Consider the following 27,190-nt stretch of genomic DNA (forward strand, 5'->3'; position numbering starts at 1 on the left):
TTGCGCTTTACAATTAGAACAACAGTTATAGAACAAAACTGGCCAAAGACAGACAGACAGCGGTAGGAAGGCCCTGCTTGCAAGCTTACAATCTATAGGGAAATAGGCATTGATACACAAGGATAGATGCTACCTGTTGCATAATGGCCCACCAGATTGCTAGTTTCTTAATGGGTTGTATGATTTGATCACCCAGCAATGTTGGAAGACAAAATATGTGAGGTTATGTGGACTGTACAAAGAGGATGTAATTGGATAGGGTAGCATTGAAGGTTATGTGGGTGGGTCTGGAATTTGGTAGGCTTGTCTGAATAGGTGAGTTTTCAGGGAATGTTTAAAGGTTTGGAGACTAGAGGAGAGTCTTATTGTGCGTGGGAGGGCATTCCACAGAGTGGGTGAATCCCGGGTAAAGTCCTGTAATTTTGAGTGGGAACAAGTAATACATGTGTATGAGAGATGCAGATCTTGTGCAGAGCGGAGAGGTCTGGTAGGGAGATATTTTGAGATGAGTGAGGAGATGTATGATGGTGCAGTTTAGTTAATAGCTTTGTATGTAAGTAAAAGTATTTTATATTTAACACGGTAGAATACTGGTAACCAATTTATGGACTGACAGAGCGGATCAGCAGACGAAGAACGTCTAGCGAGGATGATTAGCCTCGCAGCTGCATTTAAAATGGATTGTAGTGGTGAGAGCCTATGTTTGGGAAGACCAGTAAGGAGACTATAACAATAATCAATGCGATAGATTAGTGCATGGATTAGAGTTTTTGCAGTGTCTTGTGTAAAATACGGGCGTATTTTGGATTTGTTTTTTAGGTGCATGTAACATGATTTAGAGACAGATTGAATGTGTGGAACAAAGGACCGTTCAGAGTCAAGGGTGACACCTAGGCAGCGAGCTTGTGGGGTAGGGTGGATAGTCGCATTGTCAACAGTTGTGGAGATATCAGGTTGGTAACTACTATTGGTTGGTGGGAAAATAATTCTGTTTTGGAAATGTTGAGTTTGAGGTGGCGAGATGACATCCAAGGTGAAATAGCAGACAGGCATTCAGTGACACGAGCCAAAACAGATGGTGACAAATCTGTGGAGGATAGGTAGATTTGAGTATCATCAACGTACAAATGATACTGAAATCCGAAGGAGCTGATTAGTTTACCAAGAGATGAGGTATAGATTGAGAACAGCAGAGGACCCAAGACTGAGCCCTGCGGGACTCCAACTGATTGAGGTAGAGAAGAAGAGGTAGAATCAGAGAAGTGAACACTGAAAGAGCGATTAGATAGGTAGGATGAGAACCAAGTAAGGGCTGTGTTCTGAGGACCTAGGGATTGTAGCGTTTGTATGAGAAGAGAGTGGTCAACAGTGTCAAAAGCAGCAGAGAGATTTAGAAAACTAAGTAGTGTGTAATGGCCTTTCGATCCAGCAGTGACTAGAACTAGATCATTCACTACTTTGGTCAGTGCCATCTATGTGGAGTGTTGGGCACGTAAGCCTGACTGAAGTGGGTCCAATAAGTTGTGGGAGTTAGTGTATAAGGCGAATGTAGGCAAGTCTCTCAAGTAGCTTGGAGGGACATGGTAGCTGAATGGGAGTAATCACTGCATGCTTAAACAGAGAAGGAAAGATACCAGTAGAGAGAGAGAGAGAGATTACAGATTTTAGTTAAGGTTGGGATATAACTGTACTATGGTATCCAGAGCTGATCTCTCTCTCTCCCTTTACACTTCAGTTGTCTGGATCAATTTTCAGCTTTTGCATGCAAATAAAATTCAGTTGGATAAGGAAGAAATAGAAAAATGTTCTTGGGGTATCCTCATAAGGCACAATGTTGGCATATAACCCCTGGCAGCAAATGGTTTAAATAGAGAAACCTGCATGAAATAGTGGCCAAAATGTATCTCTGGCAGCAGGGAAGAGCGCACTATATGATATATCTCATATCTGTGGTTACCTGAACATGGTGCTGCAGGGGCATCCAAGGAGTGGTTCCAATATGTCTTGACAGTGCTGTTTCTGCTTTGTTTAAGAGGTCTGCACTTGTACTGTCACTTCTGTTTCTCCTATTCATTTGTTTCATAACTATTTTTTTTCCTCTATTATACTCTAAGGCTCTAAGCTGTTTTCCCTTTGTGAATATATATTATAAGTATACTTAAAGCTTTTGTCATGGCAAATTAATGTAAGATCAGAGTACTGTATGTATATCTTAATGGATGTCCTGAGCTTTTAGTTTATCTCAACACCCTCACCATGTGATCTTTGTTTTACTGCAGCTTTGGTTTAAACATCTTGAACCCAGGAGAGCTGGAAATCAATAACCTACTTAAGCTGATTCTGACAGAAGGTAAGAGTCCTTTTTAAAGTACATGATCTTGTAAAATGTATTTACTTTGTTTTTGTGATTAGCTGTATTGCTTTTTCTCTAACGTCCTAAGTGGATGCTGGGGACTCCGTCAGGACCATGGGGTTTAGCGGCTCCGCAGGAGACAGGGCACAATAATAAAAGCTTTAGGATCAGGTGGTGTGCACTGGCTCCTCCCCCTATGACCCTCCTCCAAGCCTCAGTTAGATTTTTGTGCCCGGCCGAGAAGGGTGCAATCTAGGTGGCTCTCCTGAGCTGCTTAGAATAAAAGTTTGTTAGGTTTTTTATTTTCAGTGAGTCCTGCTGGCAACAGGCTCACTGCTACGAGGGACTTAGGGGAGAGAAGTAAACTCACCTGCGTGCAGGATGGATTTGCTTCTTAGGCTACTGGACACCATTAGCTCCAGAGGGAGTCGGAACACAGGTCTCACCCTGGGGTTCGTCCCGGAGCCGTGCCGCCGACCCCCCTTGCAGATGCCGAAGTTGAAGAGGTCCAGAGGTCCAGAAACAGGCGGCAGAAGACTTTCAGTCTTCATAAGGTAGCGCACAGCACTGCAGCTGTGCGCCATTGTTGTCAGCACACTTCATACCAGCGGTCACTGAGGGTGCAGGGCGCTGGGGGGGGCGCCCTGGGCAGCAATGTATTATACCTTTTTTATGGCTAAAATACATCACATATAGCCCTTGAGGCTATATGGATGTATTTAACCCCTGCCAGATCTCACAAACTCCGGGAGAAGAGCCCGCCGTTTTAGGGGGCGGGGCCTATTCTCCTCAGCACACGGCGCCATTTTCCTGCTCAGCTCTGCTGTGAGGAAGGCTCCCAGGCTCTCCCCTGCACTGCACTACAGAAACAGGGTTAAAACAGAGAGGGGGGGCACTTATTTGGCGATATGATTACATATGTGAAAATGCTATAAGGGAAAACACTTGTATAAGGGGTTGTCCCTGTATAATTATAGCGTTTTTGGTGTGTGCTGGCAAACTCTCCCTCTGTCTCCCCAAAGGGCTAGTGGGGTCCTGTCCTCTATCAGAGCATTCCCTGTGTGTGTGCTGTGTGTCGGTACGTGTGTGTCGACATGTAGGAGGACGATGTTGGTGAGGAGGCGGAGCAAATTGCCTGTATTGGTGATGTCACTCTCTAGGGAGTCGACACCGGAATGGATGGCTTATTTAGGAATTACGTGATAATGTCAACACGATGCAAGGTCGGTTGACGACATGAGACGGCCGGCAAACAAATTAGTACCTGTCCAGGCGTCTCAGACACCGTCAGGGGCTTGTAAAAACGCCCATTTACCTCAGTTGGTCGACACAGACACAGACACGGACACTGACTTCAGTGTCGACGGTGAAGAAACAAACGTATTTTCCTTTAGGGCCACACGTTACATGTTAAGGGCAATGAAGGAGGTGTTACATATTTCTGATACTACAAGTACCACAAATAAGGGTATTATGTAGGGTGGGAATAATCTACTTGTAGTTTTTCCTGAATCAGATAAATTAAAGTGTGTGATGATACGTGGGTTTCCTCCGATAGAAAATTATTGGAGGTATACCCTTTCCCGCCAGAAGTGAGGGCGAGTTGGGAAACACACCTTAGGGTGGATAAGGCGCTCACACGCTTATAAAAACAAGTGGCGTTACCGTCTCCAGATACGGCCGCCCTCAAAGAGCCAGCTGATAGGAAGCTGAAAAATATCCTAAAAAGTATATACACACATACTGGTGTTATACTACGACCAGCAATCGCCTCAGCCTGGATGTGCAGCGCTGGGGGGGGCTTGGTCGGATTTCCTGACTGAAAATATTGATACCCTTGACAGGAACAATATTTTATTGACTATAGAGCATTTTAAGGATGCATTTCTATATATGCGAGATGCGCAGAGGGATATTTGCATTCTGGCATCAAGAGTAGATGTGATGTCCATATCTGCCAGACGATGTTTATAGACACGACAATGGTCAGGTGATGCAGATTCCAGACGGCACATGGAAGTATTGCCGTATAAAGGGGCGGTCCATTGGACCTGGTGGCCATGGCAACAGCTGGAAAATCCACTTTTGTTACCCCAAGTCACATCTCAGCAGAAAAGGACACAGTCTTTTCAGTCTCAGTCCTTTCGTACCCATAAAGGCAGGCGGGCAAAAGGCCAGTCATATCTGCCCAGGGTTAGAGGAAAGGGAAGAAGACTGCAGCAGGCAGCCCATTCCCAGGAACAGAAGTCCTCCACAGCTTCTGCCAAGTCCGCAGCATGATGCTGGGGCCATACAAGCGGACTCAGGTGCGGTGGGGGGCATCTCAAGAGTTTCAGCACGCAGTGGGCTCACTCGCAAGTGGACTCCTGGATCCTACACGTAGTATCCCAGGTGTACATTGGAAATTCGAGACGTCTTCCCCTCACAAGTTCCTGAAGTCTGCTTTACCAACGTCTCCCTCCGACAGGGAGGCAGTATTGAAAAAAAAAATTCACAGGCTGTATTCCCAGCAGGTGATAATCAAAGTACCCCTCCTACAACAAGGGAAGGGGTATTATTCCACACTATATTGTGGTACTGAAGCCAAACGGCTCGGTGAGATCTAAAAGATTTGAACAATTACATACAAGGGTTCAAATCAAGATGGAGTCACTCAGAGCAGTGATAGCGAACCAGGACGATATGGTGTCACTGGATATCAGGGACGCTTACCTACATGTCCAAATTTTGCCCTTCTCACCAAGGGTATCTCAGGTTCGTGGTACAGAACTGTCACTATCAGTTCAGACGCTGCCGTTTGGATTGTCCACGGCACCCCGGGTCTTTACCATGGTAATGGCCGAAATGATGATTCTTCCTAAAAGAAATATGGACGCTTTCCTGATAAGGGCAAGGTCCAGAGAACAGTTGGCGGTCGGAGTAGCACTATCTCAAGTAGTTCTACGACAGCACGAGTGGATTCTAAATATTCCAAAATCGCAGCTTTTTCCGACGTCACGTCTAATGTTCCTAGGAATGATTCTGGACACAGTCCAGAAAAGGATGTTTTCTCCCGGAGAAGAAGGCCAGGGAGTTATCCGAGCTAGTCAGGAACCTCCTAAAACCAGGAAAAGTATCAGTGCATCATTGCACAAGGGTCCTGTGAAAAATGGTGGTTTCTTACAAAGCGATCCCATTCGGTAGATTTCACGCAAGAACCTTTCAGTGGAATCTGCTGGGAAAATGGTCCGGATCGCATCTTCAGATGCATCAGCGGATAACCCTGTCTCCAAGGACAAGGGTGTTTTCTTCTGCGGTGGCTGCAGAGTGCTCATTTATGAAAGGGCCGCAGATTCGACATTCAGGACTGGGTCCTGGTGACCACGGATGCCAGCCTGAGTGGCTGGGGAGCAGTCACACAAGGAAAAAATTTCCAGGGAGTGTGATCAAGTCTGGAGACTTCTCTCCACATAAATATACTGGAGCTAAGGGCAATTTACAAGGCTCTAAGCTTAGCAAGACCTCTGCTTCAAGGTCAGCCGGTATTGATCCAGTGGGACAACATCACGGCAGTCGCCCACGTAAACAGACAGGGCGGCACATGAAGCAGGAGGGAAATGGCAGAAACTGCAAGGATTCTTCGCTGGGCGAAAAATCATGTGATACTCTCAGCAGTGTTAATTCCGGGAGTGGAAAACTGGGAAGCAGACTTCCTCAGCAGGCATAACCTCCACCCGGGAGAGTGGGGACTTCAGCGGGAAGTCTTCCACATGATTGTAAACCGTTGGGAAAAACCAAAGGTGGACATGATGGCGTCCCGCCTGAACAAAAAACTAGACAAATATTGCGCCAGGTCAAGGGACCCTCAGGCAATAGCGGTGGACGCTCTGGTAACACTGTGGGTGTACCAGTCAGGGTATGTGTTCCCTCCTATGCATCTCATACCAAAAGTACTGAGAATCATAAGAAGGAGATGAGTAAGAACGATACTCGTGGTTCCGGATGGGTCAAGAAGGACTTGGTACCCGGAACTTCAAGAGATGCTCACGGAAGAACCGTGGCCTCTACCTTTAAGAAAGGACCTGCTCCAGCAGGGGCCTTGTCTGTTCCAAGACTTACCGCGGCTGCGTTTGACGGCATGGCAGTTGAACGCCGGATCCTCAAAGGGCATTCCAGAGGAAGTCATCCCTACCCTGGTCGAAGCCAGGAAGGATGTAACCGCAAAACATTTTCACCGCATTTGGCGAAAATATGTTGCGTGGTGTGAGGCCAAGAAGGTCCCTACAGAGGAATTCCAACTGGGTCGTTTCCTACATTTCCTGAAAACAGGACTGTCTATGGGCCTAAAATTAGGGTCCATTAAGGTTCAAATTTCGACCCTGTCGAATTTCTTCCAGAAAGAACTGGCTTCAGTGCCTTAAGTTCAGACGTTTGTAAAAGGGGTACTGCATATACAGCCTCCTTTTGTGCCCCCAGTGGCACCTTGGGATCTCAATGTTGTTTTGAGTTTCCTAAAGTCACATTGGTTTGATCCACTCACCACTGTGGAATTAAAATATTTCACATGGAAGGTGAAGATTCTATTAGCCCTGGCTTCAGCCAGGCGTGTGTCAGAATGGGCGGCTTTATCATATAAAAGCCCTTACTTAATTTTTCATTCTGACAGGGCAGAATTGAGGACTCGTCCTCAATTTCTCCTTAAGGTGTTTTCTGTTTTTCACATGAACCAACCTATTGTGGTACCTGCGGCTACTAGGGACTTGGAGGACTCCAAGTTACTTGACGTTGTCAGGGCCCTGAAAATATATGTTTCCAGGACGACTGGAGTCAGAAAATCTGACTCGCTGTTTAGCCTGTATGCACCCAACAAGATGGGTGTTCCTGCTTCTAAGCAGACGATTGCTCGCTGGATTTGTAGTACAATTCAGCTTGCACATTCTGTGGCAGGCTTGCCACAGCCAAAATCAGTAAAAGCCCATTCCACAAGGAAGTGGGCTCATCTTGGGCGGCTGCCCGAGGGGTCTCGGCTTTACAACTTTGCCGAGCTGCTACTTGGTCAGGGGCACACCCTGACTGAGGAGGACCTGGAGTTCTCTCATTCGGTGCTGCAGAGTCATCCGCACTCTCCCGCCCGTTTGGGAGCTTTGGTATAATCCCCATGGTCCTGACGGAGTCCCCAGCATCCACTTAGGACGTTAGAGAAAATAAGAATTTACTTACCGATAATTCTATTTCTCGTAGTCCGTAGTGGATGCTGGGCGCCCATCCCAAGTGCGGATTGTCTGCAATACTTGTACATAGTTATTGTTACAAAAATCGGGTTATTCTTGTTGTGAGCCATCTTTTCAGAGGCTCCTTCGTTGTTATCATACTGTTAACTGGGTTCAGATCACAGGTTGTACGGTGTGATTGGTGTGGCTGGTATGAGTCTTACCCGGGATTCAATATCCTTCCTTATTATGCACGCTCGTCCGGGCACAGTATCCTAACTGAGGCTTGGAGGAGGGTCATAGGGGGAGGAGCCAGTGCACACCACCTGATCCTAAAGCTTTTATTATTGTGCCCTGTCTCCTGCGGAGCCGCTAAACCCCATGGTCCTGACGGAGTCCCCAGCATCCACTACGGACTACGAGAAATAGAATTATCGGTAAGTAAATTCTTATTTTCTCTAACGTCCTAGAGGATGCTGGGACTCCGTAAGGACCATGGGGAATAGACGGGCTCCGCAGGAGACATGGGCACTTTAAGAAAGACTTTAGACTCTGGGTGTGCACTGGCTCCTCCCTCTATGCCCCTCCTCCAGTCCTCAGTTTTTAGACTGTGCCCAGAAGAGATGGGTGCACTGCAGGGAGCTCTCCTGAGTTTTCTGCTAAGAAAGCATATTTGTTAGGTTTTTTCTTATTTTCAGGGAGCACTGCTGGCAACAGACTCCCTGCATCGAGGGACTGAGGAGAGAGGAGCAGACCTACTTAAATGATAGGCTCTGCTTCTCGGCTACTGGACACCATTAGCTCCAGAGGGAGTGGAACTCAGGTTCGTCCTGGGCGTTCATCCCAGAGCCACGCCGCCGTTCTCCTCACAGAGCCGGAAGAAAAGAAGAAAGAAGACTGAGGCGGCAGAAGCCTTTCGGGTGCTTCACTGAGGTAACGCACAGTACTGCAGCTGTGCGCTATTGCTCCCATACACCTCACACACTCCGGTCACTGTAAGGGTGCAGGGCGCAGGGGGGGGCGCCCTGGGCAGCGATGAATACCTCTCCTATGGCAAAATGACCTATATACATGTACAGGTGGGCACTGTACATGTATATAAAAGAGCCCCCGCCATGTTTTACAAAGTTTGAGCGGGACAGAAGCCCGCCGTCGAGGGGGCGGGGCTTCTCCCTCAGCACTCACCAGCGCCATTTTCTCTCCACAGCACCGCTGAGAGGAAGCTCCCCGGACTCTCCCCTGCTTGACACACGGTGAAAGAGGGTTTTAAAGTAGAGGGGGGGGGGGCACATAATTGGCGATTATACATTACAGCAGCGCTACTGGGTAAACATTCTGTGTTTTTCTCCGGGGTCATATAGCGCTGGGGTGTGTGCTGGCATACTCTCTCTCTGTCTCTCCAAAGGGCCTAAAGGGGAACCTGTCTTCAGAAAAGGGTTTCCCTGTGTGTGTGGAGTGTGTCGGTACGCGTGTGTCGACATGTTTGATGAAGGCTCACCTAAGGAGGAGGGGGAGTGCATGAATGTCAGGTCGCCGTCGGCAACGCCGACACCAGACTGGATGGATATGTGGAATTTCTTGAATGCTAATGTAAATTTATTGCATAAGAGATTAGACAAGACTGAGGCTAGGGATCAGTCAGGTAGTCAGACCATGCCTGTCCCAGTGGCACCGGGACCTTCTGGGTCTCAGAAACGCACATTATCCCAGATCACAGATACCGTCACGGATTCAGATTCCAGTGTCGACTATGAGGATGCAAAATTACAGCCAAAAGTGGCTAAAGGTATTCGTTACATGATCATTGCTATTAAAGAGGTTTTGCATATTACTGAGGAACCCCCTGTCCCTGACACGAGGGTACACATGTGTGAGGATACTGGGTTCAAAATCACTCAGTCATGGTGGTAGATGAAAAACCAACAGTGGTTTATTGAACAGAATGGGTTATAAACAGCTCAGCACACTTCTGTGATCCAATTCTACACGACAATCCCTCCTGGAACTCCTGACAGAACATTACTTCTTAGCCAGTCTCCTGCCACTCTCTGACCTTCTCTGTCAGATCTCTCTCCTCCAGCAGAGCTCACTCCTCTTGTTATACCCTCCCCTGTCTATTCATCACACAAGCTGGTCAGTCAGGAGTGGAGACGAGGTGTCTGAACTCTTGTACACAATGGAGTGCACAGGATCAGATTACCTGCATCTCCATACAGAACCTATTTACTACATAACCTACTCATCCTAATCACATCTGAGTGTACAGCTAGGGGACTTAAATTACAATGAACTGCTTTAACTATGTTACTAACACTCTGGCCTAGACTTATTCAGTTAACAATTACATTGAATATATAATAACCAAATAAACTACATATACCAAATATAACAGATAAAATATAACTGTACAATATAATAACCACACAATACAATACAATATTGCCTAACATATAACTAATAACATATTGGCAATTGGTGAAGTCCATGTGTAGGACCAGGGCTAGGAAAGTAACCACGTGTCTTTTACCACTGTGCGACACGACGCGCCGGCTGTGTCGTCACGTTACCTTCCCCTACTTTGTGGCCCTGTGTCCTAAGTAGCTTAAGCTTGCTGAGCGCAGTGATGCTCTTCTACATCAGACAGTCTGTGCCCCATCATAACAATGACTGGCTGGTTTCTCTTGTGGGTCTGGTGGTTTTTGTGAATGCATTTTACAGTTTGTACAGAGCCCACCAGCGTCCCATGTCCAAAGTCTGTGGTAATTGTCATGAGGCTTGTGTGGGAATTTCTTTCCCCGTTCTGGTGGATGCGTGGCCCACAGTACATAAATTAATACAGTCTTACCAGGGTCCGGTGGAAACGTGATCAGCAGCCCATAGTTCTTGTATTTCCCCGCGGTGTCCCATCCAAATACATTAATCAAAGTCCCCTTTGTAGACAGCCGCTGGGTTGGGGTAACAGCATGTGCAACAGTGTAATTCAGTAAGTCCAATAACTGCGCCTGGGGACTTAATAATTCCCCTACACCCAACTGGGTAACCTCAAATTTCAGATAGTCACAGTTTTCCTCCATAAACAAAATCTGATCTCTGGGGCCCTCACTCTCCCTCCCCAACAATGTATTCCCTGGGAACCCCACTTCCATCACCTCTGGTGCATCAGGACAGTGGCTTCCCTCCCCCAAACAAGAACCACAGGTATGGTAATTGTCAGGGCACAATGGGGATTCCTTCATGCCAGAAGTTTCTTCTGTGCTATCCTGGGTAAATGCTTCCTCCAGCCTGGCTGGCTGGGTAACTTGTGGGATCCTCTGAGTCTTGCATGCTTTGGCCTGGAGTACAATCTGCTCAGCTTCCTTGTGTGTACCCACCAACTCGACCATGGTTGTACTGGAATATGGATGTAGGTTCACAGGGACAGTGGCATTACCTTCTCCATTCACTGCTACATGTCCTGGCTGAACACCATTGTCCTGTTTAGAGTCAGTCATTTCACCTTGCACACAATGCCAGTCCAAAACACAATCAGGTTACCTAGAGTAGAGCAACATGTTCCCTTCCAGTTCCTGAGCTGATGCTATTTTCACCATGTCTGATACCTGGATTTTCTCAGAGTCATAGGGAAGATTATGGCAATCAGACTGCAGCTCCTTACCATCAAGTTCACTGAATGGGAACAGACCTCCAGAATCTTCTGGGAGAGATACAATAGCTGGGGATACACTGGGCCCTTCCTGAACATCCTTTTCTGATAAAATAACTGGGGCAGCCATGAACATAGCTTCATAATAGGCCTCCCTCAGCCGAATATGCTGATCAGCCTGAAGTGAGACACTGTCTGCACTAGCCATGCTTATAGTTGGGACATTACCACCTACTGCTGCCCTCGCAGAGATCTCCTCTTCCACCTCTGCAAATGGGAAGGCATAGTGCATCTTCTCCTGGGGTGTTTGAATGACAGACCCCACTTCCTTCTCATTTTCAGTAGCCTCCCCCAAACACAACACCGTAAATGGCTCAGTAGCCAGGACTGGTTGGTGCTCACCTGAAGGATTCCCTTGGAGGATCTGTTGCTCGAGTGGTGGTCGGGTGATAGTAGCGACTTCTTCCTCAATGTCTCGCCATGCTGGGGTATCTAGGGGCCCCCGATCCAATGCCGCTTCCTCTGCCTCTGTCCAGGAAGAGAATTTACTCTGCACTTGCCCTTCCGTCTCTGTATATTGTATACTTTGTGTCATTTGGGCCACTGTTTCGATCACTTCCTCCCTGAATTCCTCAAACTCTGGTTCGCCTAGCAGATTCCATGTGGCTGCTTCACTTCTGCAGTGCATGAACGCATTCACCCGATTGACACAACTTGTCCTGTATGCTGGATACTCTCCACCTGCTGATTACCCGCTGAGTTTCATTCCAGTACTCCCAAATGTACTGCATTTTGGTAACTATAAATAACAGATCCGGCTTCCCAGCCTGCCGATATGCTGACGAACTTCCAACCACAAGCTCCACTGCCCTGGTTCCATTACTGGTCTCCTCCGCTGAGGCCTGGACCATATCCTCCTCTTCCTCCTTATCACAAGGGTGCTCAAAGTCCCATTGAGCCAGTTTTCCAATTAGGGATTCCTTGGTATCCACTGTATTGATTACAATTTTGTTTCCATGACACAGTCCTTGCAGGACTCCCTTCTTGATGTCTTTGTAATATTGTGCTGCTGCCTCCAATCTGCTGTAATATCTTGCATCCATGCTTGTAACCTGAGTGATCCCTCTGCTTGCCACCAAATGTGAGGATACTGGGTTCAAAATCACTCAGTCATGGTGGTAGATGAAAAACCAACAGTGGTTTATTGAACAGAATGGGTTATAAACAGCTCAGCACACTTCTGTGATCCAATTCTACACGGCAATCCCTCCTGGAACTCCTGACAGAACATTACTTCTTAGCCAGTCTCCTGCCACTCTCTGACCTTCTCTGTCAGATCTCTTTCCCCCAGCAGATCTCACTCTTGTTATACCCTCCCCTGTCTATTCATCACACAAGCCGGTCAGTCAGGAGTGGAGACGAGGTGTCTGGACTCTTGTACACAATGGAGAGCACAGGATCAGATTACCTGCATCTCCATACAGAACCTGTTTACTACATAACCTACATAACGCGCCGGCTGTGTCATCACGTGTCGTCACAACATGTATAAAGAGAAAAAGCCTGAGATCACCTTTCCGTCCTCATTTGAGCTAAGCGAATTGTGCAAAAACGCTTGGGAATCTCCAGACAGGAGACTACAAGTTCCCAAAAGGATTCTTATGGCGTATCCCTTCCCACAAAAGGACAGGATACGATGGGAATCTTCGCCTAAAGTAGACAAGGCGTTGACACGCTTATCCAAGAAGGTGGCACTGCCTTCCCAGGATACTGCTACCCTCAAGGATCCTGCGGATCGTAAGCAGGAAGTTACCATGAAGTACATTTACACACATTCTGGTACTATTGTTAGGCCGGCTATGGCATCGGCCTGGGTTTGTAGTGCTGTCGCAGCATGGACAGATTCCTTGTCTACGGAGATTGAGACCCTAGATAAGGATACCATTCTAATGACCCTAGAGCATATCAAGGATGCTGCGTTATATATGAGGGATGCTCAAAGAGACATTTGTTTACTAAGCTCCAGAATAAATGCTATGTCTATTTCTGCTAGGCGACTCTTGTGGACCCGACAGTGGACGGGGGATGCCGACTCAAAGTGGCATATGGAGTCGTTGCCTTCCAAGGGGGAGGAGTTGTTTGGAGAAGGCCTCTCGGACCTTGTCTCTACTGCTACGGCTGGTAAATCTAATTTTTTACCTTATGTTCCCCCACAACATACTAAGAAGGCACCTCATTACCAAATGCAGTCCTTTCGTTCAAATAAAAGCAAAAAGGTACGGGGATCGTCCTTTCTTGCAAGAGGTAAAGGCAAGGGAAAAAAGCTGCACACAGCTAGTTCCCAGGAGCAGAAGTCCTCCCCTACGTTGGCAAAATCCACCGCATGCCGCTGGGGCTCCCCTGGGGGGGTCAGCTCAAGTGGGGGCACGTCTTCGATTTTTCAGCCACGTTTGGGTTCACTCACAGGTGGATCCCTGGGCAATAGAGATTGTTTCTCAGGGATACAGGCTGGAATTCGAAGAGATGCCTCCTCGCCGGTTTTTCAAATCGGCTCTGCCAGCTTCTCCGTCAGAAAGGGAGTTAGTGTTAACTGCAATTCAGAAATTGTATCTGCAACAGGTGATAGTCAAGGTTCCTCTTCTCCAGCAAGGAAAGGGGTATTACTCAACCCTGTTTGTGGTTCCTAAACCGGACGGTTCGGTCAGACCCATTTTGAATCTGAAATCCCTGAACCTGTACTTGAAAAAGTTCAAGCTCAAGATGGAATCGCTCAGAGCGGTCATCGCCAGCCTGGAGGGGGGGGGGAATTGGATGGTTTCCCTGGACATAAAGGATGCTTACCTTCATGTTCCGATTTTTCTTCCTCACCAGGCGTTCCTGAGATTTGCGGTACAGGATTGTCATTACCAATTTCAGACATTGCCGTTTGGGCTTTCCACGGCCTTGAGAATTTTCACCAAGGTAATGGCGGAAATGATGGTGCTCCTGCGCAAGCAGGGTGTCACAATTATCCCATACTTGGACGATCTCCTCATAAAGGCGAGATCTCGAGAGAAGTTACTGGACAGCGTGTCTCTGTCTGTGAGGATGTTGCAACAGCACGGCTGGATTCTCGATATTCCGAAGTCCCAGCTGGTTCCTACAGCGCGTCTGACCTTTTTGGGCCTGATTCTGCACACAGAACAGAAAAAGGTTTTTCTTCCAATGGAAAAGGCTCAGGAGCTCATAGCTCTGGTCAGGAACCTATTGAAGCCAAAAAAGTTTCAGTGCTTCACTGCACACGTGTCCTGGGGAAGATGGTGGCATCGTACGAGGCCATCCCCTTCGGCAGGTTCCATGCGAGGACTTTTCAATGGGACCTACTGGACAAATGGTCCGGGTCTCATTTACAAATGCATCAAAGGATCACCCTGTCTCCCAGAGCCAGGATATCTCTCCTGTGGTGGCTGCACAGTGCTCACCTCCTGGAAGGCCGCAGGTTCGGCATTCAGGACTGGATCCTGGTGACCACGGACGCAAGCCTCCGAGGTTGGGGAGCAGTCACACTGGGAAGAAATTTCCAAGGTCTCTGGTCAACTCTAGAGACTTGTCTCCACATCAACGTCCTGGAGTTGAGGGCCATATACAACGGCCTACGTCAAGCGGAGGCATTACTTTGGGACAAACCGGTTCTGATTCAGTCGGACAATGTCACAGCAGTGGCTCATGTAAATCGCCAAGGCGGCACAAGGAGCAGAATGGCCATGGCAGAAGCAACCAGGATTCTTCGCTGGGCGGAGAATCATGTAAGCGCACTGTCGGCAGTGTTCATCCCAGGGGTGGACAACTGGGAAGCGGACTTCCTCGGCAGACACGACCTGCATCCGGGAGATTGGGGACTTCATCACGAAGTCTTCGCACAGATCGCGGGTCGGTGGGGACTGCCTCAGATAGACATGATGGCGTCCCGTCTCAACAAAAAGCTAAAGCGATATTGCGCCAGGTCAAGAGACCCTCGGGCAGTAGCTGTAGACGCTCTGGTGACACCATGGGTGTTCAGATCGGTCTATGTGTTCACTCCTTTGCCTCTCATACCCAAGGTGTTGAGAATAATACGGCAAAGAAGAGTGAGAACAATCCTCATTGTTCCAGATTGGCCACAAAGGACTTGGTATCCGGATCTGCCAGAGTTGCTCACAGAAGATCCGTGGCCTCTTCCTCTAAGGCAGGACCTGCTGCAACAGGGGCCCTGTCTGTTCCCAGACTTACCGCGGCTGCGTTTGACGGCATGGCGGTTGAACGCCGGATCCTAGCGGAAAAGGTATTCCGGAGGAGGTCATTCCTAACCTGATTAAGGCTAGGAAGGACGTGACATCGAAACATTATCACCGCATATGGCGAAAATATGTTTCTTGGTGTGAGGCCAGGACTGCTCCTACGGAGGAGTTCCATTTGGGCCGTTTACTTCACTTTCTTCAAACAGGAGTGAATTTGGGCCTAAAATTAGGATCCATAAAGGTTCAAATTTCGGCCTTGTCCATTTTCTTTCAAAAAGAATTGTCTTCTCTTCCTGAAGTACAGACATTTGTGAAGGGAGTGCTGCATATTCAGCCTCCTTTTATACCTCCGGTGGCGCCTTGGGATCTTAACGTGGTATTAAGTTTCCTCAAGTCACCTTGGTATGAACCACTCAAAACAGTGGAGTTGAAATATCTCACTTGGAAGGTGGTCATGTTGTTGGCCTTAGCTTCTGCAAGGCGTGTTTCGGAATTAGCGGCTTTGTCATATAAAAGTCCCTATCTGGTTTTTCACGTGGATAGGGCAGAATTGAGAACTTGTCCTCAATTCCTGCCTAAAGTGGTCTCATCTTTTCATATGAACCAACCTATTGTCGTGCCTGTGGCTACGCGAGACTTGGAGGATTCCGAGTCATTTGATGGGGTCAGGGCTTTGAAGAATTATGTGGCCAGAACAGCTAGGGTCAGGAAGACAGAGGCGCTGTTTATCCTGTATGCAGCCAATAAGGTTGGCGCACCTGCTTCAAAGCAGACTATTGCTCGCTGGATCTGTAACACGATTCAGCAAGCACATTCTTCGGCAGGATTGCCATTGCCAAAATCGGTTAAGGCCCATTCCACTAGGAAGGTGGGCTCTTCCTGGGCGGCTGCCCGAGGGGTCTCGGCATTACAGTTGTGCCGAACAGCTGCTTGGTCGGGATCAAACACCTTTGCAAGGTTCTATAAGTTTGATACCCTAGCTGAGGAGGACCTCCTGTTTGCTCAATCGGTGCTGCAGAGTCATCCGCACTCTCCCGCCCGTTTGGGAGCTTTGGTTCTAATCCCCATGGTCCTTACGGAGTCCCAACATCCTCTAGGACGTTAGAGAAAATAAGATTTTACACTTATCGGTAAATCTATTTCTCGTAGTCCGTAGAGGATGCTGGGTGCCCGTCCCAAGTGCGGACTTCTTCTTCAACACTTGTATATAGTTATTGCTTACATAAGGGTTATATTATAGTTCATCGGTTTGTACCGAGACTATGTTGTTTGTTCATACTGTTAACTGGGTAGTTTATCACAAGTTATACGGTGTGATTGATGTGGCTGGTATGAATCTTGCCCTTGGATTAACAAAAATCCTTCCCTCGTACTGTCCATCTCCTCTGGGCACAGTTTCTCTAACTGAGGTCTGGAGGAGGGGCATAGAGGGAGGAGCTAGTGCACACCCAGGGTCTAAAGTCTTTCTTAAAGTGCCCATGTCTCCTGCAGAGCCCGTCTATTCCCCACGGTCCTTGCGGAGTCCCAGCATCCTCTACGGACTACGAGAAATAGATTTACCGGTAAGTGTAAAATCTTATTTTTGAGCGGTATAGAGCGGGAAGCTTGATCTTTTCTAGTATATTTAAGTGCCCAACCCCTGCACTCCACTCTAGTAATGTTCTCTGTTGGATTTAGAGACAAGGATTTAACGTACATACAAATATCCCATTATTTTTACAGTTCTATTTCTTATTTATAATAATAAGAGTATAATAGCAGTGTGTTTCTTTCTGTCGTGTATCTGTTATTTCATAACAAGTCACAGTCTTTTTAGCCAGCTGCTCTGTTAATGATAAAACGTTTTTAGTATCTATCAAAATCTATTGGCCAAGCTAATTTTGTTTTTTTCTTTTAAAAATGAGCCATTAGTACTGCATAGAATTTTTTGCTCTTTGCAGTGTGCCATAAATTTGACCATGAACATATTTGCGTATTTAGTAGGTCTCCTCTCCGGGAGAAGCCCAGAGAGGAGACTCTGCTGCCCATTTTGGGAGGGGGGCCAGAGCTGTCACGTTACTTAAGCCCTGCCCCTGTAGCTGCAAAATGCTATGATTCGCAGACAAGCGAGGCAGGGGCGGTGCTAAATGACCCAATTTTGCATAATGAATCACCACCACCTCCATGTGGTTCCACAGTTTCCTGCATTATCTCCCTATCCTATCCACTTCACTAGGAAGTAGTGTAGGATGCGGGAGATCTGGGCATTCTTCTGTGGGTGCTGGGAACTACCCAAAAAATCAATCGTGACTCTCCTGCAACTTCTGGAAGAGAAAGCAAGTATGCAGTGAGTAAAGGGTCTATTTACTAAGCCTTGGATAGAGGTAAAGGTGACTGAGATAATAAAGTACCAGCCATAGCTCCTGTTATTTTTCAAACCCAGCCTGTGACATGGCAGTTAGTAGCTGATTGGCTGGTACTTTATCTCCATCCACTTTATCTCCATCCAAGGCTTAGTAAACAGACCCTTAAGTGCTTTATGAACACTGCACTCTCCTCTATCTATATGGTCCATCTGATTCAATACAGGATTTTTATAGAGGGGTTTGATGGTTGATTGTGGGAGGGGGGGGGGGGTTCAGCATGGTCGTAAAAGACCCTTGTATGAATATAATTAACTGAACCATTCACACACATTTATTTTCTAGCTATTGATGCTGTAGAGACTTAACCAGGTAGCTTGCAGTCACTGAGCCTCCTTATTTAACTTAATACTGTTATCGGTTAGGGGGGAGGGGCTGATTCTCACTGATATACATAGTTCTTGGTCTAAAAGTGTGTATTCAGATGAGAAATAAGGATTGAAATGAAAAAGCACATGAGAGTCGGTATAGCTTATATTCTAAAGGGGAGGGGTGGACAGACGGGTGACACAGATGGGGTAGACAATAAGCATGGAACATAAGGTTAGGGTATGAGATGGATGGGATTGATGAAGAAGTGGGTCATGAGAGCCCGTTTGAAGTTTCGTAGAGAGGTGGAGAGTCTGGTAAAGAGAGGTAGAGAATTCCAGAAGCAAGTAGCACAACAGCCAAAAACTTGGAGGCAGGAATGGGAGGAAGTAATTAGTTGGCATGAGAGGCATCGTGAATTTGTGGAGCGTGTGGGAGTGTAAAAAGAGATAAGGTCAGAGATGTAAATGGGTGAGGAATGGGTGGACTATAAATGTATTATATATTAAGAAAGATGCTGAATGACTGGCAATAGAGTAAGGACAGGGCACTAGATTTGCTCATAAACCAAAGCTGTATTTTCACTTTTAAAATGTAGAGTAAATATGAGAAGACCAGCAAACTCCTCCTTATCAGACACACTGCTTTTTCATTTCAAATAAGCCTAGTTATTTTTTGTGCAGCTGTCCATCTGACATTGTTAAATATACCCAATCTCATTAACCGTTTAAATCAAGAGCTAATTTCCGCACCTTTTTAGTTGACACAGTAAATATAGCTTCTAATCGCACCACTTGCAGATGCTTCATCAAATAGCATGATAAATATGACTTTTAAATGAACCACAATGATGTTTTCTGCTGTTTGCGCACTGCACCCAAATCTGTGATTGAGGCCCCCCCACGCCCCAAGTGCACCACAGAACACTTTACATCTATGTTTTTGGACTATAAGAAATCAAGGTGAAACATTTTTTCATCTGAATTATGAATTAACACAGATTGCTTTTAATTATCTAATATTGTCCTTAAACACAACTCAGGAGAAATAGATTATTTTTGAAAAATGTAAATCATAGTTTGAGTTTTAGAATAACATATATATTTAAAAATAAAATTAAGACTCTTTAAAAAATCAATAAAAAAAAAACGATCTCCATGCTTATGAAAGATTGCACTGCATACGATAATCTAGGCCAGGGGAAGTCTTCTATTTACATATTCTGCAGAAATCATCTAAAATGTATAATCAACAATGTGGCTTCGTGGTAAGAATAACCGAATACCATCTGATGTCACTCTATCTGATAGGTGACAGGAATTGCGGACTTTCCCAACTCAAAGATGTTATTTTGACAAACCTGACTGAGCAGTTACAGAATAACAGGTTTGGGAGTGATGAAGATGAACATTACAGGTAAATCGGATACATACGCTATACCGTTGTTTATTAAATATCTGTAATCATTTTTTACATTTTTTTTTTACATTTTGGAGAATTAGTCCTGGGTGGCTGATTTTACTAAAGCAAAATACATTTAGTACAGTACTCTATTGGGCAGATATATTAAGCTTGGAGAAGGCATAAAGAAGTGATAAAGTATAAGTGATAAAGTGATAAGTACAAAGTGATAACGCACCAACCAATCAGCTCCAATATGTCAATTAACATATTAGATCAGATTGGCTGGTGCATTATCACCTTACACTTATCACTGCTTTATGCCTTCTCCAGGGTTACATATTAGGGTTAGGGATAGGGGAGAAATACTTCCTGGAATACAGGAGCATCACCTGTAGTTTTATGTATTTTCTCTAACGTCCTAGAGGATGCTGGGGACTCCGTAAGGACCATGGGATAGTCGGGCTCCGCAGGAGACATGGGCACTTTTAGAAAGTCTTTAGAACTGGGTGTGCACTGGCTCCTCCCTCTATGCCCCTCCTCCAGACCTCAGTTTGATACTGTGCCCAGAGGAGATGGGTGCACTACTACAGGGAGCTCTCCTGAGCTGCCTGTCAGAAAGTATATTTGTTAGGTTTTTTATTTTCAGGGAGCCTGCTGGCAACAGACTCCCTGCATCGTGGGACTGAGGAGAGAGAAGCAGACCTACTTCTGTGAGTTTCAAGGCTCTGTTTCTTAGGCTACTGGACACCATTAGCTCCAGAGGGAGTCAGAACACAGGTCTCACCCTGGAGTTCGTCCCGGAGCCGCGCCGCCGTCCTCCTCGCAGAGCCGGAAGATAGAAGCCGGGTGAGTATAAGAAGAAGAAAAGACTTTAGAGGTGGCAGAAGACTTCATGATCTTCACTGAGGTAACGCACAGCAGTAAAGCTGTGCGCCATTGCTCCCATTCACCTCACATACCACAGTCACTGTAAGGGTGCAGGGCGCAGGGGGGGCGCCCTGGGCAGCAATAGGACCTCATTTGGCAAAAATAAGTATATACATGTACAGGTGGGCACTGTACATGTATATAACAGAACCCCTGCCAGTTTTCAGTAATTTTGAGCGGGACAGAAGCCCGCCACCGAGGGGCTTCTCCCTCAGCACACACCAGCGCCATTTTTCTCCACAGCACAGCTCTGAGAGGAAGCTCCACGGACTCTCCCCTGCTTACACAAGGTGATAGAGGGGTTTTAAGAGGGGGGGGGGGGGGGGGCACAAAGCACAAATTGGCATATATATATATATATATATAAACAGCGCTGCTGGATAAACATTTATTGTTTTTTCCAGGGTCATATAGCGCTGGTGTGTGTGCGGGCATACTCTCTCTCTTTCTCTCCAAAGGGCCTGGTGGGGAAACTATCTTCATATAAGAGGTTCCCTGTGTGTGTGGTGTGTCGGTACGCGTGTGTCGACATGTCTGAGGTAGAAGGCTCACCTAGGGAGGAGGGGGAGCGTATGAATGTGAGGTCTCCGTCGGCAGTGCCGACACCTGACTGGATGGATATGTGGAATGTTTTAAGTGCTAGTGTAAACTTATTGCACAAAAGGTTAGACAAAGCTGAAGCTAAGGAACAGCCAGGGAGTCAACCCATGTCTGTCCCTATGTCGCCGGGACCTTCAGGGTCTCCGAAGCGCCCACTATCCCAATTAGGAGACACAGATACCGACACGGATTCTGACTCGATGATGCAAAGTTACAGCCAAAACTGGCTACATGTATTCGTTATATGATTATTGCAATAAAAGATGTTTTGCATATCACAGAGGAACCCCCGGTCCCTGACACGAGGGTACACATGTATAAGGGAAAGAAACCTGAGGTAACATTTCCCCCCTCACATGAGTTGAACGAATTATGTGAAAAAGCTTGGGAATCTCCAGACAAAAAACTGCAGATTCCCAAAAGGATTCTTATGGCGTATCCTTTCCCACCAACGGACAGGATACGGTGGGAATCCTCCCCTAGGGTAGACAAAGCTTTGACACGCTTATCAAAAAAGATAGCGTTGCCATCCCAAGATACGGCTACCCTCAAGGATCCTGCTGACCGCAAGCAGGAGATTACCTTGAAGTCCATTTACACACATTCTGGTACATTACTCAAACCGGCAATTGCGTCGGCCTGGGTTTGTAGCGCTGTAGCAGCATGGACAGATTCCTTATCAGCGGAAATTGAGACCCTATATAAAGGATTCCATTTTATTGACCCTAGGGCATATAAAAGATGCTGTCTTATATATGAGGGATGCTCAAAGAGACATTAGTCTACTGGGTTCCAGAATAAACGCTATGTCAATTTCTGCTAGACGAGTCCTATGGACCAAGCAGTGGACAGGTGATGCCGACTCAAAGAGGCATATGGAGGTGTTACCTTACAAAGGTGAGCAATTGTTTGGGGAAGGTCTCTCGGACCTGGTCTCCACGGCAGGTAAATCGAATTTTTTGCATTATGTTCCCTCACAGCCTAAGAAAGCGCCACATTATCAAATGCAGTCCTTTCATTCCAATAAAAGCAAAAGAGTACGAGGATCGTCCTTTCTTGCCCGAGGAAAGGGCAGAGGAAATAAGCTGCACACCACAGCTAGTTCCCAGGAACAGATGTCCTCCCCGGCCTCTACAAAATCTACCGCATGACGCTGGGGCTCCCCTGAGGGAGTCCGCCCCAGTGGGGGCACGTCTTCGAGTTTTCAGCCACATCTGGGTTCACTCACAGGTGGATCCCTGGGCAGTGGAAGTTCTTGCTCAGGGATACAAGCTGGAATTCGAAGAGATGCCTCCTCGCCGGTTTTTCAAATCGGCTCTACCAACTTCTCCCCCAGAAAGGGAGATAGTCTTAAATGCAATTCACAAGTTGTGCCTTCAACAGGTGGTGGTCAAGGTTCCCCTACTCCAACGAGGGAAGGGATATTACTCAGCCCTGTTTGTGGTCCCGAAACCGGACTGTTCGGTCAGACCCATTTTAAATTTAAAATCCCTGAACCTATACTTAAAACGGTTCAAATTCAAGATGGAGTCGCTCAGAGCGGTCATCGCTAGCTTGGAAGGGGGGGATTTTATGGTATCTTTAGACATAAAGGATGCATACCTTCATGTTCCCATCTATCCACCTCACCAGGCGTACCTGAGATTTGCGGTACAGTATTCTCATTACCAATTTCAGACGTTGCCGTTTGGGCTTTCCATGGCCCCGAGGATTTTCACCAAGGTAATGGCGGAGATGATGGTACTCCTGCGAAAGCAGGGGGTCACAATTATCCCATACTTGGACGATCTCCTCATAAAAGCGAGATCGAGGGAGCAGTTGCTGAACAGCGTGTCACTCTCACTAAAGGTGTTAAGGCAACACGGCTGGATTCTCAATATTCCAAAGTCACAGTTGACTCCTACTTGGGCATGATTCTGGATACAGACCAGAAAAGGGTTTTTCTTCCAATAGAAAAAGCTCAGGAACTCATGACTCTCGTCAAGAACCTATTAAAGCCAAAACAGGTATCAGTGCATCACTGCACTCGAGTCCTGGGAAAGATGGTTGCATCATACGAAGCCATTCCCTTCGGCAGGTTCCATGCGAGAATTTTCCAATGGGACCTACTGGACAAGTGGTCCGGGTCACATCTACAAATCCATCGGTTAATCACCCTGTCTCCCAGAGCCCGGGTGTCGCTCCTATGGTGGCCACAGAGTGCTCACCTTCTAGAGGGTCGCAGGTTCGGCATTCAGGACTGGATCCTGGTGACCACAGACGCGAGCCTCCGAGGTTGGGGAGCAGTCACAAAGGGAAGAAATTTTCAAGGTCTGTGGTCAAGTCAGGAAACTTGTCTTCACATCAACATCCTGGAGCTAAGGGCCATATACAACGCCCTACGTCAAGCGGAGACCTTACTGCACAACCAACCGGTGCTGATCCAGTCAGACAACATCACCGCAGTGGCTCATATTAACCGCCAAGGAGGCACAAGGAGCAGAGGGGCGATGGCGGAAGCCACCAGGATTCTTCGCTGGGCAGAAAATCATGTAAGCGCACTGTCAGCAGTGTTCATTCCGGGAGTAGGCAACTGGGAAGAAGACTTCCTCAGCAGACACGACCTACATCCGGGAGAGTGGGGACTTCATGAGGAAGTCTTCGCACAAATTGCAACTCGGTGGGGACTGCCCCAGATAGACATGATGGCGTCCCGCCTTAACAAAAAGCTACAAAGGTATTGCGCCAGGTCAAAAGACCCTCAGGCGGTGGCTGTGGATGCCCTAATAACACCGTGGGTGTTCCAGTCGGTCTATCTGTTTCCTCCTCTTCCTCTCATACCCAAGGTGTTGAGAATAATAAGAAAAAGAGGAGTGAGAACAATTCTCATTGCTCCGGATTGGCCACGAAGGACCTGGTATCTGGATCTACTGGAATTGCTCACGGAAGATCCGTGGCCTCTTCCTCTCAGGGAGGACCGGTTGCTACAGGGGCCCTGTCTGTTCCCAGACTTACCGCGGTTGCGTTTGACGGCATGGCGGTTGAACGCAGGATCCTAGCGGAAAAGGGCATTCCAGAAGAGGTCATTCCTACGCTGATAAAGGCCAGGAAGGACGTGACAGCTAAACATTATCACCGGATATGGCGAAAATATGTTTCTTGGTGTGAGGCCAGGAATGCTTCTACGGAGGAATTTCATCTGGGCCGTCTCCTTCACTTCCTACAGACTGGGGTGAATTTGGGCCTAAAATTAGGCTCCATTAAGGTTTAGATTTCGGCCTTATCTATTTTCTTCCAAAAAGAACTGGCTTCTCTTCCAGAAGTGCAGACGTTTGTGAAGGGAGTCCTACATATTCAGCCTCCCTTTATACCTCTGGTGGCGCCTTGGGACATTAACGTGGTGTTGAGTTTCCTTAAGTCGCACTGGTTTGAACCGCTTCAAACGGTGGAATTAAAATATCTCACTTGGAAAGTGGTCATGTTGTTAGCCTTGGCTTCGGCTAGGCGAGTGTCAGAATTAGCGGCTTTGTCTCATAAAAGCCCCTACCTGGTGTTCCATATGGATAGAGCAGAATTGCGGACCCATTCTCAGTTCTTGCCTAAGGTGGTATCATCTTTTCATATGAACCAACCCATTGTGGTACCTGTGGCTACACGAGACTTGGAGGATTCCGAGTCACTGGATGTAGTCAGGGCTTTGAAGATTTACGTGGCCAGAACGGCTCGAGTTAGGAAAACAGAGGCTCTGTTTATCCTTTATGCTACCAACAAGCTTGGTGCTCCTGCGTCTAAGCAGACTATTGCTCGCTGGATCTGTAACACGATTCAGCAGGCTCATTCTACGGCTGGATTGCCATTACCTAAATCGGTTAGGGCCCATTCCACCAGGAAGGTGGGCTCATCTTGGGCTGCTGCCCGAGGGGTCTCGGCACTACAACTATGCCGAGCTGCTACTTGGTCGGGTTCAAACACCTTTGCAAAGTTCTATAAGTTTGATACCCTGGCTGAGGAGGACCTGATGTTTGCTCATTCGGTGCTGCAGAGTCATCCGCACTCTCCCGCCCGTTTGGGAGCTTTGGTATAATCCCCATGGTCCTTACGGAGTCCCCAGCATCCTCTAGCACGTTAGAGAAAATAAGATTTTAAACCTACCGGTAAATCTTTTTCTCGTAGTCCGTAGTGGATGCTGGGCGCCCGTCCCAAGTGCGGACAACATTCTGCAAGACTTGTATATAGTTTTGCTTTCATAAGGGTTATGTTAGCGTTTCAGCAGTTTTTGGACTGATGCTTCGTTATTTTTTCATACTGTTAACTGTTTATTAGATAAGCAAGTTATACGGTGTGATTGGTGTGGCTGGTATGAATCTTGCCCTTGGAGTAACAAAAATCCTTTCCTCGTACTGTCCATCTCCTCTGGGCACAGTTTCTCTAACTGAGGTCTGGAGGAGGGGCATAGAGGGAGGAGCCAGTGCACACCCAGTTCTAAAGACTTTCTTAAAGTGCCCATGTCTCCTGCGGAGCCCGTCTATCCCATGGTCCTTACAGAGTCCCCAGCATCCTCTACGGCAGGCCTGGCCAACCTGTGGCTCTCCAGATGTTGTAAAACTACACATCCCAGCATGCCCTGCCACAGTTTTAGCCTTCCCTAATAGCAAAACTGTAGCAAAGCATGATGGGACTTGTAGTTTTACAACAGCTGGAGAGCCACAGGTTGGCCAGGCCTGCTCTACGGACTACGAGAAAAAGATTTACCGGTAGGTTTAAAATCTTATTTTTAACATTTGACTGTCTCTTTCTCCCCTGATAATGTATTTTTTCCATAGGCTAAATGATGAGCTATTGCACTATATTTTGAAGATTGTTGTTCGTGAATCTTGTGTTCTGATCACCAAGTGCCAAACTGTGTCTAAAGAAGAATTCCAAAGACTCCTATCAACCGTGCCTGTAAGACCAATGCCCTCTCATTTCCATAGACAGTCATTATTCTTTCTTTGTTTTTATTCCACATGTATTGAAGTTTATTTAAAAGGATTTTCATTCTTTAAATATGCTTTGTTATATTTCTGCTCTAGGATTTTGTATAGTCTTTTTCAGAAAATTGTAAGATCTATTTAGGTCTAGCTAATTTGTGTGCTTGAGCCATTATTCATTAGAACACAGTGTGCTGATGTAATGTACTAGGACACTGAGGCACTCAAGACACCAGTTACGCACATTCAACCCTTTACCCGTTTTTTGACAAACGTAAAGAAAATTATAGCTTTTGCACTTGTAGTTCCTTTGTAAAATAATGCCTTTGTACTAACAAAGAGAATATGTAAAATTCTTACTAATATGCTTTGCGCTGTTTTACAGCTGGCACAGTAAATTATAAATATACAGAACATAATGGTAAAAACGTACTAACCTTTTGCTTTGGCTATAGGTTAACCTATTCATTAGGTTATGTGAAGGTTATTCTGCTGGGAACCTCTAGGTATTGACTTAAGGCTGGTTTACACCACCGTTTTGTTTGCTCTATCTCACATGAAAGATAAAGACCCTAGTGAATTCCCACTTCTGCATTCTAAAATTGTGAATATGTATTTAAAATATACTAATGCATGTGCTGCAACTCATTCATTAATTTACTCAGCCACACTGTATTGGTAAATGTGCAGCGCACTTGTGTAATTTGTGTTATTAGTGTAGAGTATGTTTTGTATTACCCATTCTTCCAGCACATATGTCCGGAGGGGCCCTTGTTGCCCACTAGCATGTAGTACTGTTCAGATTGCTGAATTGCCTTTTTCTTCTTTGTTTGTATGACTTGTGCTAATTCCAGACATCTGCAAAACTTTCAGCAGTTTCCAGGGCTGGGTGGTATCATCTTTTTGCTCATCTTAAAGTTTTTGTGTATTTAAGGTTGCCTCTCCATGCCTGCGTTATCTGATGGCTGTACAAAATCACTTCCTTAGTAACACTGTCTTAATCAAACCTGATGAGAATGATGATAGTGACAGCTCCCTCCAGGGGGAGACATTGAAGGTACAGGTAATCACCAGATTTTATTCTAATAGTGTTTATTGTTTGTCATTGTCAGTTGTACAATACTCCATTGAAGTCTGTTCTGTTTATTATTATTATTA

General features: G+C 46.6%; 1 protein-coding gene across 4 annotated transcripts in view; it reads left to right on the plus strand.

Annotated features, from left to right (window-relative positions):
* HECTD4 (HECT domain E3 ubiquitin protein ligase 4) overlaps nucleotides 1-27,190 on the plus strand; it is a 547,332-nt gene that overhangs the window by 231,364 nt on the left and 288,778 nt on the right. For 2 of the 4 annotated variants that reach the window (XM_063964358.1, XM_063964359.1), the window contains exons 14-17: nucleotides 2,280-2,350; nucleotides 19,463-19,568; nucleotides 25,886-26,006; nucleotides 26,967-27,095. In XM_063964358.1, the coding sequence (XP_063820428.1) occupies nucleotides 2,280-2,350; nucleotides 19,463-19,568; nucleotides 25,886-26,006; nucleotides 26,967-27,095 (427 nt within the window). The remainder of the gene's footprint in view (nucleotides 1-2,279; nucleotides 2,351-19,462; nucleotides 19,569-25,885; nucleotides 26,007-26,966; nucleotides 27,096-27,190) is intronic. The other 2 variants (XM_063964361.1, XM_063964362.1) reach the window with 1 other exon arrangement.

The sequence above is a fragment of the Pseudophryne corroboree genome, chromosome 1 (assembly GCF_028390025.1).
Source record: "Pseudophryne corroboree isolate aPseCor3 chromosome 1, aPseCor3.hap2, whole genome shotgun sequence".
Taxonomy (NCBI): Eukaryota; Metazoa; Chordata; class Amphibia; order Anura; family Myobatrachidae; genus Pseudophryne; species Pseudophryne corroboree.